Here is a 13672-nt window from a genome sequence, read left to right on the forward strand (position 1 = left end):
GGTTGTATGTATTCTTGCTACTCAGCACTTGAGATCTAAATACATTACTCTGTACTTGTGTTCTGTTAAATTTAGCTGAATATGGCATGATTTATTTTTCTCTCAATGCACTGATGCTCACCTGCCCAACTTTTACCCATATACTGAGTTTTGTGAAGTTCCTGTGAACTTCTCCCCCCATCAGCACATCACGATAAGCTTACATATAATGCAGGTTGCACTGCACGTGCCCTTCTACAGATCACTAATAAAGATGAATTCAAGTGGCTCCAGCACCGGTCTTTGGGAAGGTCCCATTGCTGACTTCTTTGCCATGAGAAGTGACATTAAGCACTATCCTTTACCTGGTATCTTTTAATTGGTTTTCAAATCATGAAAAGAACATCGCTCCCAATTCCAGATTAGGCTCTTTAGTGAAGTCTTGCCACAGGATTTTTATCCATGTGCTTTTCTGATACTATTTTAGCCTTCTACATCTTTGCGAACTTAAATTCTCGTTCACAAAGGCCCTACACTTTTCCCAGCTATGTTTACCCTTGGTCTCAGTAAACTTACTTTAGTAGAAATTGTTCACTGGTCTGTAGCTCAGCCTTCGCTCTAGATGCTTCTTCTTATCGATGACAGCTGTGTTGGCAATCTGTCAGTCCTCTGGCAAGAGGGGCAATCTTTAATGACTGGTGAAGGTACCTTGCTCAGCAGTTCTACAACCTCACATCTGATTTCCTTTAGAGCTCTTTGATAAATGCCATTCGGACCCAAGATCTTACCGGCATGTAGCTTAAGTATATAAAGCAATTGCACAGAAGGTGCTAGACCACCTTGATCTACATCTTTTGGCCTAGCTGCTACAAAGAATTTGTCTTCTCTGTCATAGTCTTTATTGGTCAGTGCTCCTTCTAAAACCTTTGTAATCCTTTCACTAGTTCTCTGCCTGGTACACCACTTTTGATGCATTTAAAGAATCCTGGCTACCATGCTTACCACCATGAGCAGAATCTTCAGATTGTCTGGGGTTTTATTTTTTAGGCCTATTGTATTTAGAGTTGACCTGTGAGGTGCTGTGAAGATTCTCGTTCCCTATTGAGCCGTGTAAGTATTTTTTTTGTCTCTGTTTCTTTACCTTGGCTTCTAATACAGTACTTAATAGCCCCCAAGCTGGTTGTAGGCATCTCACTATTTGGACCGTCCCTTTTTTTAATTGTTTGTTGTGGTTTTGTTTTTTTCTGTTTTGGTTGGGTTCTTTTTTTTAATTGTTTTTGCTTGTTTTATTAACTGCCTTCATTTCTACATTGTTCCAACTTGTTAGTACAGATTTGACTGTCCTCTCCTGCAACAGTATTAACGTTACAGAGTAGCTCTCATGAATATCTCTTATGCTGGTACCCATGCATTACTCAAGCTACTGGCTTTTGAATGATTAATATCTGAAATCTACTTCCAGGAGGAATTACTGTTCCAGGAGGCAGTAATGTATCACTGGAATACTCTACCTCATCACAAGCTGAAATACTTAATATCATTAGGTTGTGTGGTCTTGACATCTCTCACTATTACTACCTGTCTGAAACTTGAAGTTTCTCTAGTCTCACCTCCTGATTGTCATCTTGATCAGGGTCAGTAGCACAGTTCTAATTATTTAGTTTTTTTTTTTTAAGACTTCCAACCATAGAGACCTCCTGCTATGCTGCTTTGTTGGATTTTTTTATCCTGTAAGATGTCCATGCTGTTTCACTTCATGTTTCACACATGGTGCCACTTTGACACCTGCATACCCTGCTGTGCCATTCTTAAGTCAGCAGCCTGCCAACTGTGTCCTACTCATTATTTTTTTTCCCCGCCAGGTCTCTGAATGCCTGTTATAGCAGGGCTATTGTTCAGTACCACACATTCCAATTCATCCATCTATTTCTCAAGCTTCTAGCACTGACATAAAGGTCTTCCAAATTCTACCCTAGCTTCTACACTGGTATATGCCAATCAACTGGCAGCATGGGAAGTTGTGATCTGCCTTCCTTAGCTAACATCCTGAGCACCTCTGAAAAGGCTGCCACCTCCTTCACAGTCCATCAGTCTGTGTACCAGGTGTTTGCATTTGTCAGTTTTTCCCCTGCTTCTAGTTTAAATGTTGCTCTACAACCTTGCAGCATTTCCACACCAGCACTCTTACTCTCGTTTTTGTTTTTCCTTGCCCTAAAAAAATTCCCAGTTCTTAACATACTGATATTTTCTGGAAAATGAATAGCTAGAGCATTAGATAAAGTGACTTTTGTAAAGTCTTGTCAATCTTATCATTTTATTTAGATGCAACCGTATGTAATGAAGGAAGAAATTCCAACTTGATTTCATTCCTGGAGAAAGTAGAGAGGAAAAGAAGGACTGAAGCAGAGGATCCTGTGATTCTTTGTTCCTGAGCCACAGAGAATACACTATGTAGGTATATACAAAGGCTTATGAGCAATTCATATAATGTGATCAGCTACAAAAATAGCACTTAAATGGCATTACAAATTCCTACATGAGCTTTTTTACAAAGCTGGGTGAACAGAAAACTGGCAAACTGCTGTAACTTCTGTTCCAATGGACTCATCTGTATTGCTTTATAAAGCTCATTCAGGGTAATACATTCCTTCTGCTGCTACTTCAGAAAAAAAGCATGTTGTGGATTACAAAACATTGTTACCCACCCTATCCTCCCATTTTGCCTCCCATTCAGCTTAAAAGGATCTGAGTTCTGACTGATCTAAGCTTTCTTGCCTTCAAGATTCCACAAACCATTTTGAATTTCATCCCTTGGTATGAGAGAGAGAGATGAACTGGCAACCTATGTACTCCAAATACTGCTGAGCCATGAAAAGAAGAAATCTACTATGAAAATATGTACAATATAATTCTATATTAACAGCTCAACATGCCTGGGGTGATCAGAGACTCTATATACATATATACTGTTTCAAAGCAAAGTGGTGGCAGGAGGCATGTAGTCATTATATTATACTTTCCACCATGGTATTTCTTTTAATAGTAGTTGAAGAACCAATGATTATTTTGTTCAGTTCTAAAACACATCTCAAAACCTTACTGCAAACTTCAGGTGAAAAATTTTGGCAATACCCTTTGGACTCATGTACTAAAGTTAATGAGGAAGCCTTAAACAGAAGACCATTATAATGAAATTTATTTAAACTCTTGAGCATACTATAGTCATAACATTTTAGCACTTCCCAATGTGTCGTTTACTGTATGTTTCTATAAATTAGGCATTCATTGCATAAAACTGCATTCATTTCTCTCTTAGCATACTATATAAATTATCACAAAAACAGATGAACCAACAAAAGATTCTTGAATACATGTAACATTGGTGGGCAGATAGTATCAGTTATAGCTTATCTTCAGGGTAAGCAGTTCTAAATGAATCCCTCTTGAATTCATTTAATTAAGAAGCTGAAAAGAAAGAAAACATGATTAAATACCGAAAAATGCATATAAAACATAGCATCACAATTATTAGAAAAGAATAAACAAGGACTTCAAAACATTCATTTAAGAAGTCATTTGACATTTGCGTAATAATCTCTTAAGTTTTTATAGCCCATTTAGTAATTACTAAGCAAGCATGAAAGTTATCAAATAAAACTTGAGTGACTGAAACTTAAGTTTGCCTATTTAAAAAAATTAAAAGGCAAAATGCACTTCAAACATCTGTTCTCTTTAATCAAGTTCTGCATCTGCTCTTACCACTTAAAGTGAGAACTAGCTCTCCCAGGAGATGTTTCAGATTTATTTAAAACATTCTTTAACAGTTTAAGTGGCCCCAGAGTGAGGTGGGTATTGAGGACTTGGCAAGGCTCTGTAGTGTTGCAGACACATAAATTCTGAATATTTTAATCAACTAAGAAGTTTCAGATGACACTGCTGTTTCTTTACCCCTGGAACAAAACTCTGTATTTTAAAAAAGCAGACATATATTGTGTGTCATACCTTTCTATGTGCTTTACCAAAGAAGAGTTACCTCATAAATTGGGAAATGGGAACACAGAAAGACTTGTGCAAACACAAAAGCAATGAACTACTGAATGGAAGGGTTTCTTCACTGCCTTTAGCTTTGCATGGAAGATCTTCCATTTCCTTATAGAAATGCAGTGTGCTCTAGTATACACGTTGTATTAACTTCACCAGTTTTCTGTTCACGGCATAATTAATTAATCATTACAAAATACACATACAAATTCCATAAGCTTTTAAAAGACTGAATCAGTACGAAGATGTTCCCTGCTGCGAAAAGCAGACAAGCTCATTAGGCAAGACATACAAACCAAGGCAAAACAGATGGCAGCTGGGTGGGTGCTGGAGGGTGAAGAGACTGTTGAAAGGGAACAGCCAGCAAGAGCAAATGCAGGAAGAGATGAATTGTTGGGTGCCGAGTGGAGAAGTATGAGAATGCTGAGCACATGAGACTAAAAAGATAACACAGGTCTAGGACAGATGCATAATGCCAAATATAAGAAAGGAACTAAGAAGAAAGAGGAATACTGGTAGTGAAAAAATTTGGGGGGAAGAGTGGGAAGGGCTGAAGATTACAATAATCGGGCAGGTAGTGTTGATAGGCTCAGGAGGGGTAAAAGACTGAATGATATAACTGTAAGGAAATACAAATATGGCAGTGTTGTATGCGATGAATATGCTACTACCATGGCTACCGTTCCTTGCTTTCTGCCTACAACAGAACTGCATCTTTAGAAGCTACGAGATGTGATACAGAATATAGATAAGGTAAACACTGACAGTTATACAGAAGTTATAAGGAAGTTATAAGACACACACTTAAGGGACTAGATGCACAAAGAAGAAAAAAGCCTAAGGCAGAAAAAACACAAAAAGCCAAAACACCATAAAATAGAGAGTAGCCAAAAAGAAGGTGGGGTGGGGGGGGTAAGCAGGGTTTCTGAAAAATCTAGAATTATAAATCAGACATCTGCTGGGATAGATCTGCAAAAAGAAAAAATGTCCCCTTATGCAAACCAGGAAAAAGCAAAACAGGAAAGGCTGGCCAAACTGGGCCCTTCCAGACATGAACTAGCTGGAAATGGGTAGCATAGGTAGGAGTAAATGGTAAACTAAGACTTACAGGAAAGCCATAAATACAAAAAGAGGCATTCCTAATGGTAATAATCACAGAAGGAAGGTCCTACTCATAGACGAGCATGCAATCTTTTCGCCATACGAAGAAGCACACCACTCTTGAGAGGTCTGCTATGGGACCAGACACCTGAAATTTAGATCTTTTCTCTAAAGGACTAGAAATCAGTATCAAACGTGGACTCTTCACATAGAGAGGAATGTGGAGGTCCATGGATATTCACGGACTCAGTGTGCTGTTGGATGGTTTAAATGAACAGAAAAGACTGAGCCATTTTGTCTTCCATTTCAATAGCAGCTTCTTTGCTGAAGAACACAGTGCCTAGGCACATTACATATCACACAAAATGCTAAATGTAAGATGCTTTGACAACTGTGCATTCTTGTTTTCCTGTTTTTTAAAATAATCCTGATTTCTACTGTTGTGAAAAAAGTAGCCTGTTTTGCTGAGTGCTGAAAGTTAATCTTGCCATTTATCAAAAGTAGATTTACTAGTTCATAAACTTTAGGTGAATCAGCTAAATTATGCATGAAATCAACATGGAACATTGAACAGTTGTTAGTAGTGCTCATGTTTGTTAATAAATTTAATTTTATACGTCTGCAAATATTGTTTGTTCTACTTTTTATCACTATATTTCCAAGAAATAACTATTCAATTTTATTCACGTCCATTTAATTTCAATTGCTAAATATTATACAGGATTTCTTTACTGAAAATAATTTAATTACAGTGAGGGTAGATATTTCTTATACAGTGTATATAGCAAATACCAGAAACTCTCAAGCTGTGGGGCGTCTTGCAATTTGTCTGTTCTTCTTGTTCTGGCTATTTTTCTCTAAGCAATGAATGAATACTTCATGTCTGACTTAATATTATGGTTTTTTGATGAAAATGAGGCATCTTTTACTTATCTTTCTTGTAGCTTAGTCCGTTTTTTTCAACTAGTCAATACAGAATATGTACTTTCCATTCCACGAATACACAGTCTGGGAGGCTGATTATTCTTTATGGTTTAACTAAAACGTCTTCACATTACTCTCTTCAATAACACCCAAATATTGAAGGGCTATAAAGGAAAATCTGATGATAATGAAACACTCAATTACAGGTACCAAAAAGTTCTTTAAAAAAGCTACTTAATGCAAGCTAACTAATGAAAACTTGCATGAAAACTCTGAATTTTCAGATGGTCATATAACGTTAATTTAGACTAAAACAACAGCAAATGGTAAAATGTAGTCTTTAAGGGAATATAATACTGTGCTATTGTACTGATGTCTTCTGTTTTGTTTTTCCCATGCTCCCTTATTCCTTTTAATGTTCTGTGTGCTTTTTGGGCTGAAACTGCCTAAAGTGAGGTTTCAAGAGAGGCTGCCAACCTCCTTCGTGACTAACAAAGCTACCTTAAAGAGTTTATGTTTTTGGCTTAGTTAAGAATAGTCTGTCATTCCTATTTGTATTAATTGACAGATAAAATTCCATGTTGCTATAATGTTGATATATATGATTAATATGTCACTTATTCAGTTTAAACATTGGGGTGAGAAGGCTTCCAAAAAAAGATTATCTCAGCTCTATCAACACTCACGCAGCATTATAAGGAGGAAAATGTTCAATAGCATAAAATAAAATTATTGCATTATCTTTCAACAGTTAATGACAATAATTAAAATGAAAATTTAAGCAAAATGAAAAATTTCATCTAGTTCCCATAAAAAGGCGGGTTAGTGCAGCATGAAAAAGCCCTGCAATTGTAAAAATGGCTCTAGCAGAGAGATTTGTTACATGCTAGCTCATCCACCCTGACTGTGTTTGCTCGGTAAGTAACCTTCAATGCTGACCTCCATTTCGCTTCACCTTTCCCATTCCTGTGTTTCACTGCGTAAGGTTATTTTACTAGCATGTTAATTAACCATTTTTTCCCCCATCCCTAACCTTCAATAAGAAAATTCTGGCATAATTAAAAACTTAATTGGAAAATGCCTGAAGCGGATGAAAAAAACCTAAACAAAATGTTACTGTCCCTTCCTACTACATGCCCCCTAAAGAGCACTCCTATAGATGCCTATCTAGCACTTCTTTAGACACTTTTCTGTTTGCCACAGAAATTAAAAATGGCAATGGCATTACCAGGGTCAAAGAAATAACATCATTCCCAGCACTTTTATTTATGCACATTAGAAAATAACAGTCTTTCTCCAGTTTTTGACTCCTGTTCTATGTTTATCCACATCTGTTCTGATTTATCTTCACTACATGTAGGTCGTTGAAGAGAAAGGGGATGCACAGCAGGTTGTGTTACTGTTTCAGTTTTTATCGATGTGTGCTGCTTCACAGAGGACTTATTTGTGTGAGAGAACAGAAACAATTTATATGACTTTTTTAAAAATAGGACAGTGAAGCTGATGCTTGAGATCGTGCATATAGCATTTAAACAATTTTAGTTTTCTTTAACTGTTGCTTTAGGCATGCCAATACAAACATTCTTTTTTCTGACAGATCATTAGTATGCGTTGTTGTTAATATTGTTAAAGTCAAAGCTTTACTAGCCTGAGGACAATTTATCACATAAAGACTGACAGTTTCAAGGTGAAATCTACAACCAGGGAAAGCAAAAGAACAGACATATTTCACATCTTAAGATGTATGTACACTGGGATCAACTGATGGGATACAGAACTCCTTGGAAGATACTAAGGAATTCAGACAAAAAGACTATTGTATATCAGCACATATGACTAAAGTTAAAATGCAGGATATTAAATTAAAGGGAGAAAGAGAAAATAACAGAGTTTATATACCTGGTCCTCCTTGGTGTTTTGCACATTCACTTCATTAAAATTCGTAAGAACTATGCACATAAACCAAAAAGGCTTCTCTTAAGAAACACTACACCATTGACATGAAGATGATATGGTTGAGATCACTGAAGCATCAAAGAATTAACAGTACGTTATTTAAAATAATGCAACAGAAAATTGGGTCAGAACTACCTAAGAGACCAACAGAAACACTGGAAAGGACCAGATAAGTAAATTATGAATTTAGGAAACTAGCAAATGGAATTTGATAATAGCAAAGGAAAAGGATCCATTCTAGCGATGGTTTCTAGTAATTCTGCATTGAGTGAGGATTTAAGACTGAATGATTAACTTATTCCCATGAAAACATGACGAACTTAGGACAGTCCAAATAAGCCTGTAAGATCCTGCTTAATTCTGCAGGAGCAGTAAAGAAACCAAAGAAAAACTTAGCTATTAAATGTTTCTCATGTACTTAACCATCCGAGGGTTCATTCTTTTATGAATTTACTTGATGGGTGTTACTAGTGAGTTGTGATATTGAATCTACTTAGCTCCTTATGACAGAATTTGGTTTATGGATCTAATAATTCCTTCATAGTAACAACATGATGCAGCACTATCTCATTTTAACGGGACTGTGATGAAGCAGTCTTTTCAGCATGGCCCTGGATTTCTTTCTTCACGAGCTTTAATGTACTAACAGGAGCACTCCTTTTCCACACGCACTGCATATCAAGCTGAATTTCTTGAAATTTAACTTCTAATAGATTTCAGTTCTCTTTCTTTTTCTCTCCCCCCCCACCCCCAATTCCTGATGTCCTTTATTCTTAGCTTGCATACTAAGAGAGGAGTACAAAATCTATGTAAGACTCTGATTTCTGTTAGAAACTCCAAAGAAAAAATTGACTGAATACATCTTCAAGCTTGTGGGGACTGGGGTGAGATCTATTCCATGCAAAATTAACAGCAAACCTTAGCAAGATGGAAACCCCTTGCTTTACTTACATTAAGATTTTTCAAGCTTACAATACATGATCCTACAGGATATGTAGTTGATCTGAGCAATTACGTCTGCAATAACATCAATGGTATCGTGTAGGCATCCCAACTCACAGAGCATACTCATGTTCACAAGGTACTTCTCAACCTCAGACATTCTAGGTATCATACAGCAGTCAAAAAACCCTAGTGCAAGCATTCACAAAAGCCATGCAAGGTCTGGAAATAGGCACAGTCAAACAAGCATGTTGTTAATAGCTGATAAGAACATTCCTAAGATGAAAGAACTAAAAATTAAACAAGCGTCAGGTTTTCTTTAGAAGCTGTTAAACTGCATGGCAAGTAATACAACTGCTTTTTCCTTTTAGTAAACTTGTTATGAGAAGATACAACTAGAGATCAGACCATAGGCTGACGTTCTTTGGCAGTGCTTCTCAAGTGAGCTTATGAGCTGCAGATCAAGTTCTTGATTCCTTCTTTAAAGTTTGTCTTAGGTAATTGATGGGAAGTAAAATTACCCCACATTTAGGAAAAACAGATCCTGCATTTCATCCCAAGTCAGTTGAGCTACAAAGGTAGTCTCCAGAGAGGACACTGTACAGACTATCCCAGATGGCAAACTACTAACTCCATATTGATAAAATCTTGCTATATGATACTACTGGGCCCTTTACTGACCTCTTTCCTTAGCAGAAAAGAGTAAAAAGCAGGAGCACATTTCTGCCTATTGCAAGAGGAAGTTTCCTTGTCCTGAGAATGAGGTTATTAAATGCTAAAAGTGGTCTGAGATGATCTAATGAAATGTCAATAGAGAGAACATAAAGAGAATAAACTCAGTAAATTAGAAAATAGTTCTAAAGTCTTGTAGCAAAATCTAATAGAAAAATTTTATGTATTAGCTCAAATATTAGATGTTGGCTTTGCAAGGCGGAATCCTTACTAGTGGAACATTACACAATATAAAGCTGGCTGCTGCACTAATCACAAGACCTAGTCAAAGAAACGAACACTAAGAAATATCTGAGGAAAAATGTAGTATTCCTGATGTGATTCTTTAACAGTGGCTGTAAAAACAACAGAACTGTTAACATTAAGAGATGCAGTTCTTTTTTACTCTACCTACTTCAAAATATAACTTTCTAAACCTGTTGTACTAATGGTTCCCTTATGTATATATTAGTTGGCATTTCATCATGCCATATCTAGTAGCAAAATTTTACCAACTGCAGTACAAGTCATCCACTTACTCTTCCATACACAGCAATAGTAATACAGACGAATATTCTGTGAAGGATTAGTCTACTAGACTGTAGACTAGTACAAAGGAAATTTTCACTAGAAATAAAGAAAATCTCATCTCTTTAAATGCACTGAGGACAACTAGAGGGGGGAAAATGCATATTATCTATATTGTAAAATGTAGCATAGCATGTTTAGATTATGTCAACAGCATACATATGTATATATTTATAAACATATGTATATATTTATAAACATGTGTATATATATATATATACACACACAGAAAAAAGAAGTTGAAATGGAGCAAAGATGGAACCAATGGAAGAACAGTATAGTTTCCAATAGCTATACACCATCTGTTCCTCACAGGTTACTATAATAAATGTATAACATATTAGCAAAATGTGAATCAGAAGCCTAGACTACCTTGGTAGGTGACATCCTAGATGAACCCACACACCCACAAAAGGCAAGTATTTTCCTCTTTTTCTTTTGTTTTCTTGTCAGACAAAATGTAACTGCTTAATTGACAGCTGTACATATAATTAAGAAAGACTATAACCTTTTCTTTCTAGTGTGGCTGACAATAAAAGAGGTTACTTTTAGTGACAGATCACAGCTTGGCACTGTGGACTGATTTGTGGTTTTGTGCCTTGTCTTATGTACATTTTAGTTATAAAGATATACAAATAAGTATCTAATAAATGTTTATAAACTCAAGCACATGTTTTGCTTTGCATTTTTCATGAAATACTGCATATACTACATGTCTGTGCTCAACTGGTCTGCATTAACAGGCAATGTTAACAACATTAGCTCTCCAACCATTTTTGGCTTGCTTTAATTATTTCCCATTCTTCCTGCTTCTTCCAGCCCCCACAGACTTCAGTGGTAAAAAATAAAGATTGTTTACATGAAAGCTATTCTTAAACTTGCACAAACTATCTATAAGATGAGAATTTAATGAAAGATTACCTGTATGGATAGCCATGGTATTTAGAGCGAAATATCGACAACAGGAAGCTGAAGAAAAAGACCACTAGACCTAGGCCCACCAGACATATTACTGGAAAGAAAATAACTTTATTAGCACATAAAAGATTTAAAACTGAAGTCTCTTCAAAGAGTATTATTTATGACAATCATTCATAGCGAATTTGGCACAGTTAAATGCAACTATGATACTGCCTTGATTACTGATCCCCAGTATCTTAGAACAGGATTTCAAACACATATGGAAATAACACTTACGGATATTAAGAAAAAATAATACATCAGGGTGAATGTGTTTTCAAGAAAAAAGAGAAGAAATCTGCAACTCAAATATATGTGGATGCAAACACCTTACTGCTGATAATGGATTTAATAACCCTGTAAATTATACATATCAACCAACGTAATTCCAGGTTGTTGTTTGTTCTTTTTGGAAAACAAATTACATTTATAAAGGTATCCCTTGACTAACTGAATTGTGTTCTCTCTAGTTAACCACCTATGACTCAAGTAATAGCAAAGGCAGTTTAGTAACTACTTTATCCAGTTCTTAGTGACTAAAATATTTTGCTATTTTAAGTTCCAAGTCTGGTAGCCAAATCACTTTTTACTCTTAACTAGATAGCAATATAAATTTTTAGGTTTTGAAGATAAAGAGCAATGCTGCCGGCCTTCTGAAAGCATCCAGATGCAAGTGCTTTGAGTCTTCTCAGGCAGAGTGAATTAACTAAGTAAATGCTTTAAACTAAAAAATCAGATTTGGAACACCATTTGGCACCCTGTGTAATAGGAACATAAAACCTTTTTGCTCACGATAGCTTGCTCAATTACATGTAAACAAATTTAAAAAAAAAAAGGCAACACATTACAAGGTAATGCATACAATTGAGATGCCACTCATCTACATTAAATAATGTTTTGATTCTACTGAGATACTGTGTTAGGCAAGCCTAATACGTGAGGTAATTGTCCATGGTGGCTCCCCCTCACCCCTGGTGTGTCCTGCTTCAGCTCCTCCCCAGAAAGTCCTACTTTGGTGGCTCCCTGGAAGGTCCTGTTTTGGTTCCTACCCGGAAAGTTCCGCCTCAGAACTCCCTGGAAAAGTCTTGACCCTTGGAGACCTTTCTAGATATTGCTGGCCACTTCTTCTGACGTAGGCTGGCCCTCTGAGTCAGAATGAGTTGGTATTTTTGTTAGTATAAAAGCCTGAGCTTCATGCAATGCGAGGTTGTAGAACTTTGTGCCATCCAGGTCAATGTTGCCTTTGCAGGGACGCCTGGCACAGTAGAACCTGCCTCCTCACACGGTGATGAGGATTCTTGGAGCTGGTTTCCTCATCGTCTTCACAGGGTCCTTGGGGTTGGTAAGATATACACTCTTCGGAAATATCCTTTACTGTATCTGTTAGATTCTCTATATTTTCCTATATTAATAAGCTAGTTGAGAGTTTTCTATTTGTCTCTCATTTTCTCTTGCCTGGAATCCTTGAACTCTGGAACAGATACTCTGATTTTAAAAGCTTCTCTTATACTATTCCTACTTTAGCTGAAACATTGCTATTTAAGTGTAGTGCTCATGTTTCAAAAGTGTGCTTCCTTTGAGCAAATGATGAGCAACCATGAAGCTGGGGAAACTGACAATGACACATTTTTTCATTAAAACTGACCAAGCAGTCAACTGAAAAATAGAATTTCTGCAGTTATTTTCAGAAAACTAGTCATGTATAAATCTTATAAACACACCTCATTATAAAGAAATCACCACTCACAAGTATGACTGCAAAGCATGAATGAATTAACTGTGAAGCCTTAACAGTGCAAGGCAGGTACACAGAAAACATCTATGTAATGGCCACAAGAGGAAGAGCGTCAGAATTTGTACTGCAGCCCACTGTTATTTCACTGTGCTCATGTTCTCAGATGCAGACCTCAGTCGTGATCTAAGACCATATTCTATTAAACTCATGTCACTGCCTCTTCTGACATGGGTATTAAAGCTAGATACTGTAGAAGGTATTAAAACTTAAATTGCAGATCTACAGCTCACTGAAGGAGACCCTCAAATCAAGGTAAGGGAACTCTAGCCAATATTCAACCATCTATTATGAAAAATTCTAGAATGCTTGTATAGGAAATAGTTGGCAAGCCCTATCTGTAATACTGTGTATTACACAGAACCAGCTAAAGAACTGCCCTAGAAAGAAAGCAGAAGCAGCACAGGAGGTCTGGTATGTTCCAAAGATCTTTGACACTTCATACAAGAGAAAAAAGTAAGTGGCAGGGGGTATGAAAAAACATATAAAAGGTACAAAGGCGGACATATTTGTTTCTACCTGTATCCTACTCAGTAAAAGTTTGTTTGACATAAGAGGAAGTTTCAATCTGGATAAAATACTTCTACACTATATTTATTCAATTCATTGCCAAAAACTCCTGCAAATATTCTAAATGACAACATTCAAAAAACCATAAAAGCTGCACTTGAGAAGAAG

At 36.5% G+C, this 13672-nt stretch overlaps 1 protein-coding gene across 1 annotated transcript in view; it reads right to left on the reverse strand.

Annotated features, from left to right (window-relative positions):
- Positions 1 to 3160: 3160 nt before the first annotated feature.
- TUSC3 (tumor suppressor candidate 3) overlaps positions 3161 to 13672 on the reverse strand; it is a 120260-nt gene continuing 109748 nt past the window's right edge. Inside the window, exons 9-10 of the mRNA XM_062641253.1 lie at positions 11164 to 11254; positions 3161 to 3444 (exon numbers count right to left, since the gene is read on the reverse strand). Coding sequence (XP_062497237.1) covers positions 3429 to 3444; positions 11164 to 11254 — 107 coding nt within the window. The 3' untranslated portion in view covers positions 3161 to 3428. The remainder of the gene's footprint in view (positions 3445 to 11163; positions 11255 to 13672) is intronic.

This window comes from Pezoporus occidentalis, unplaced genomic scaffold, assembly GCF_034315485.1.
Source record: "Pezoporus occidentalis ecotype Australia unplaced genomic scaffold, CSIRO_AGI_Poc_V1 ctg1, whole genome shotgun sequence".
Taxonomy (NCBI): Eukaryota; Metazoa; Chordata; class Aves; order Psittaciformes; family Psittacidae; genus Pezoporus; species Pezoporus occidentalis.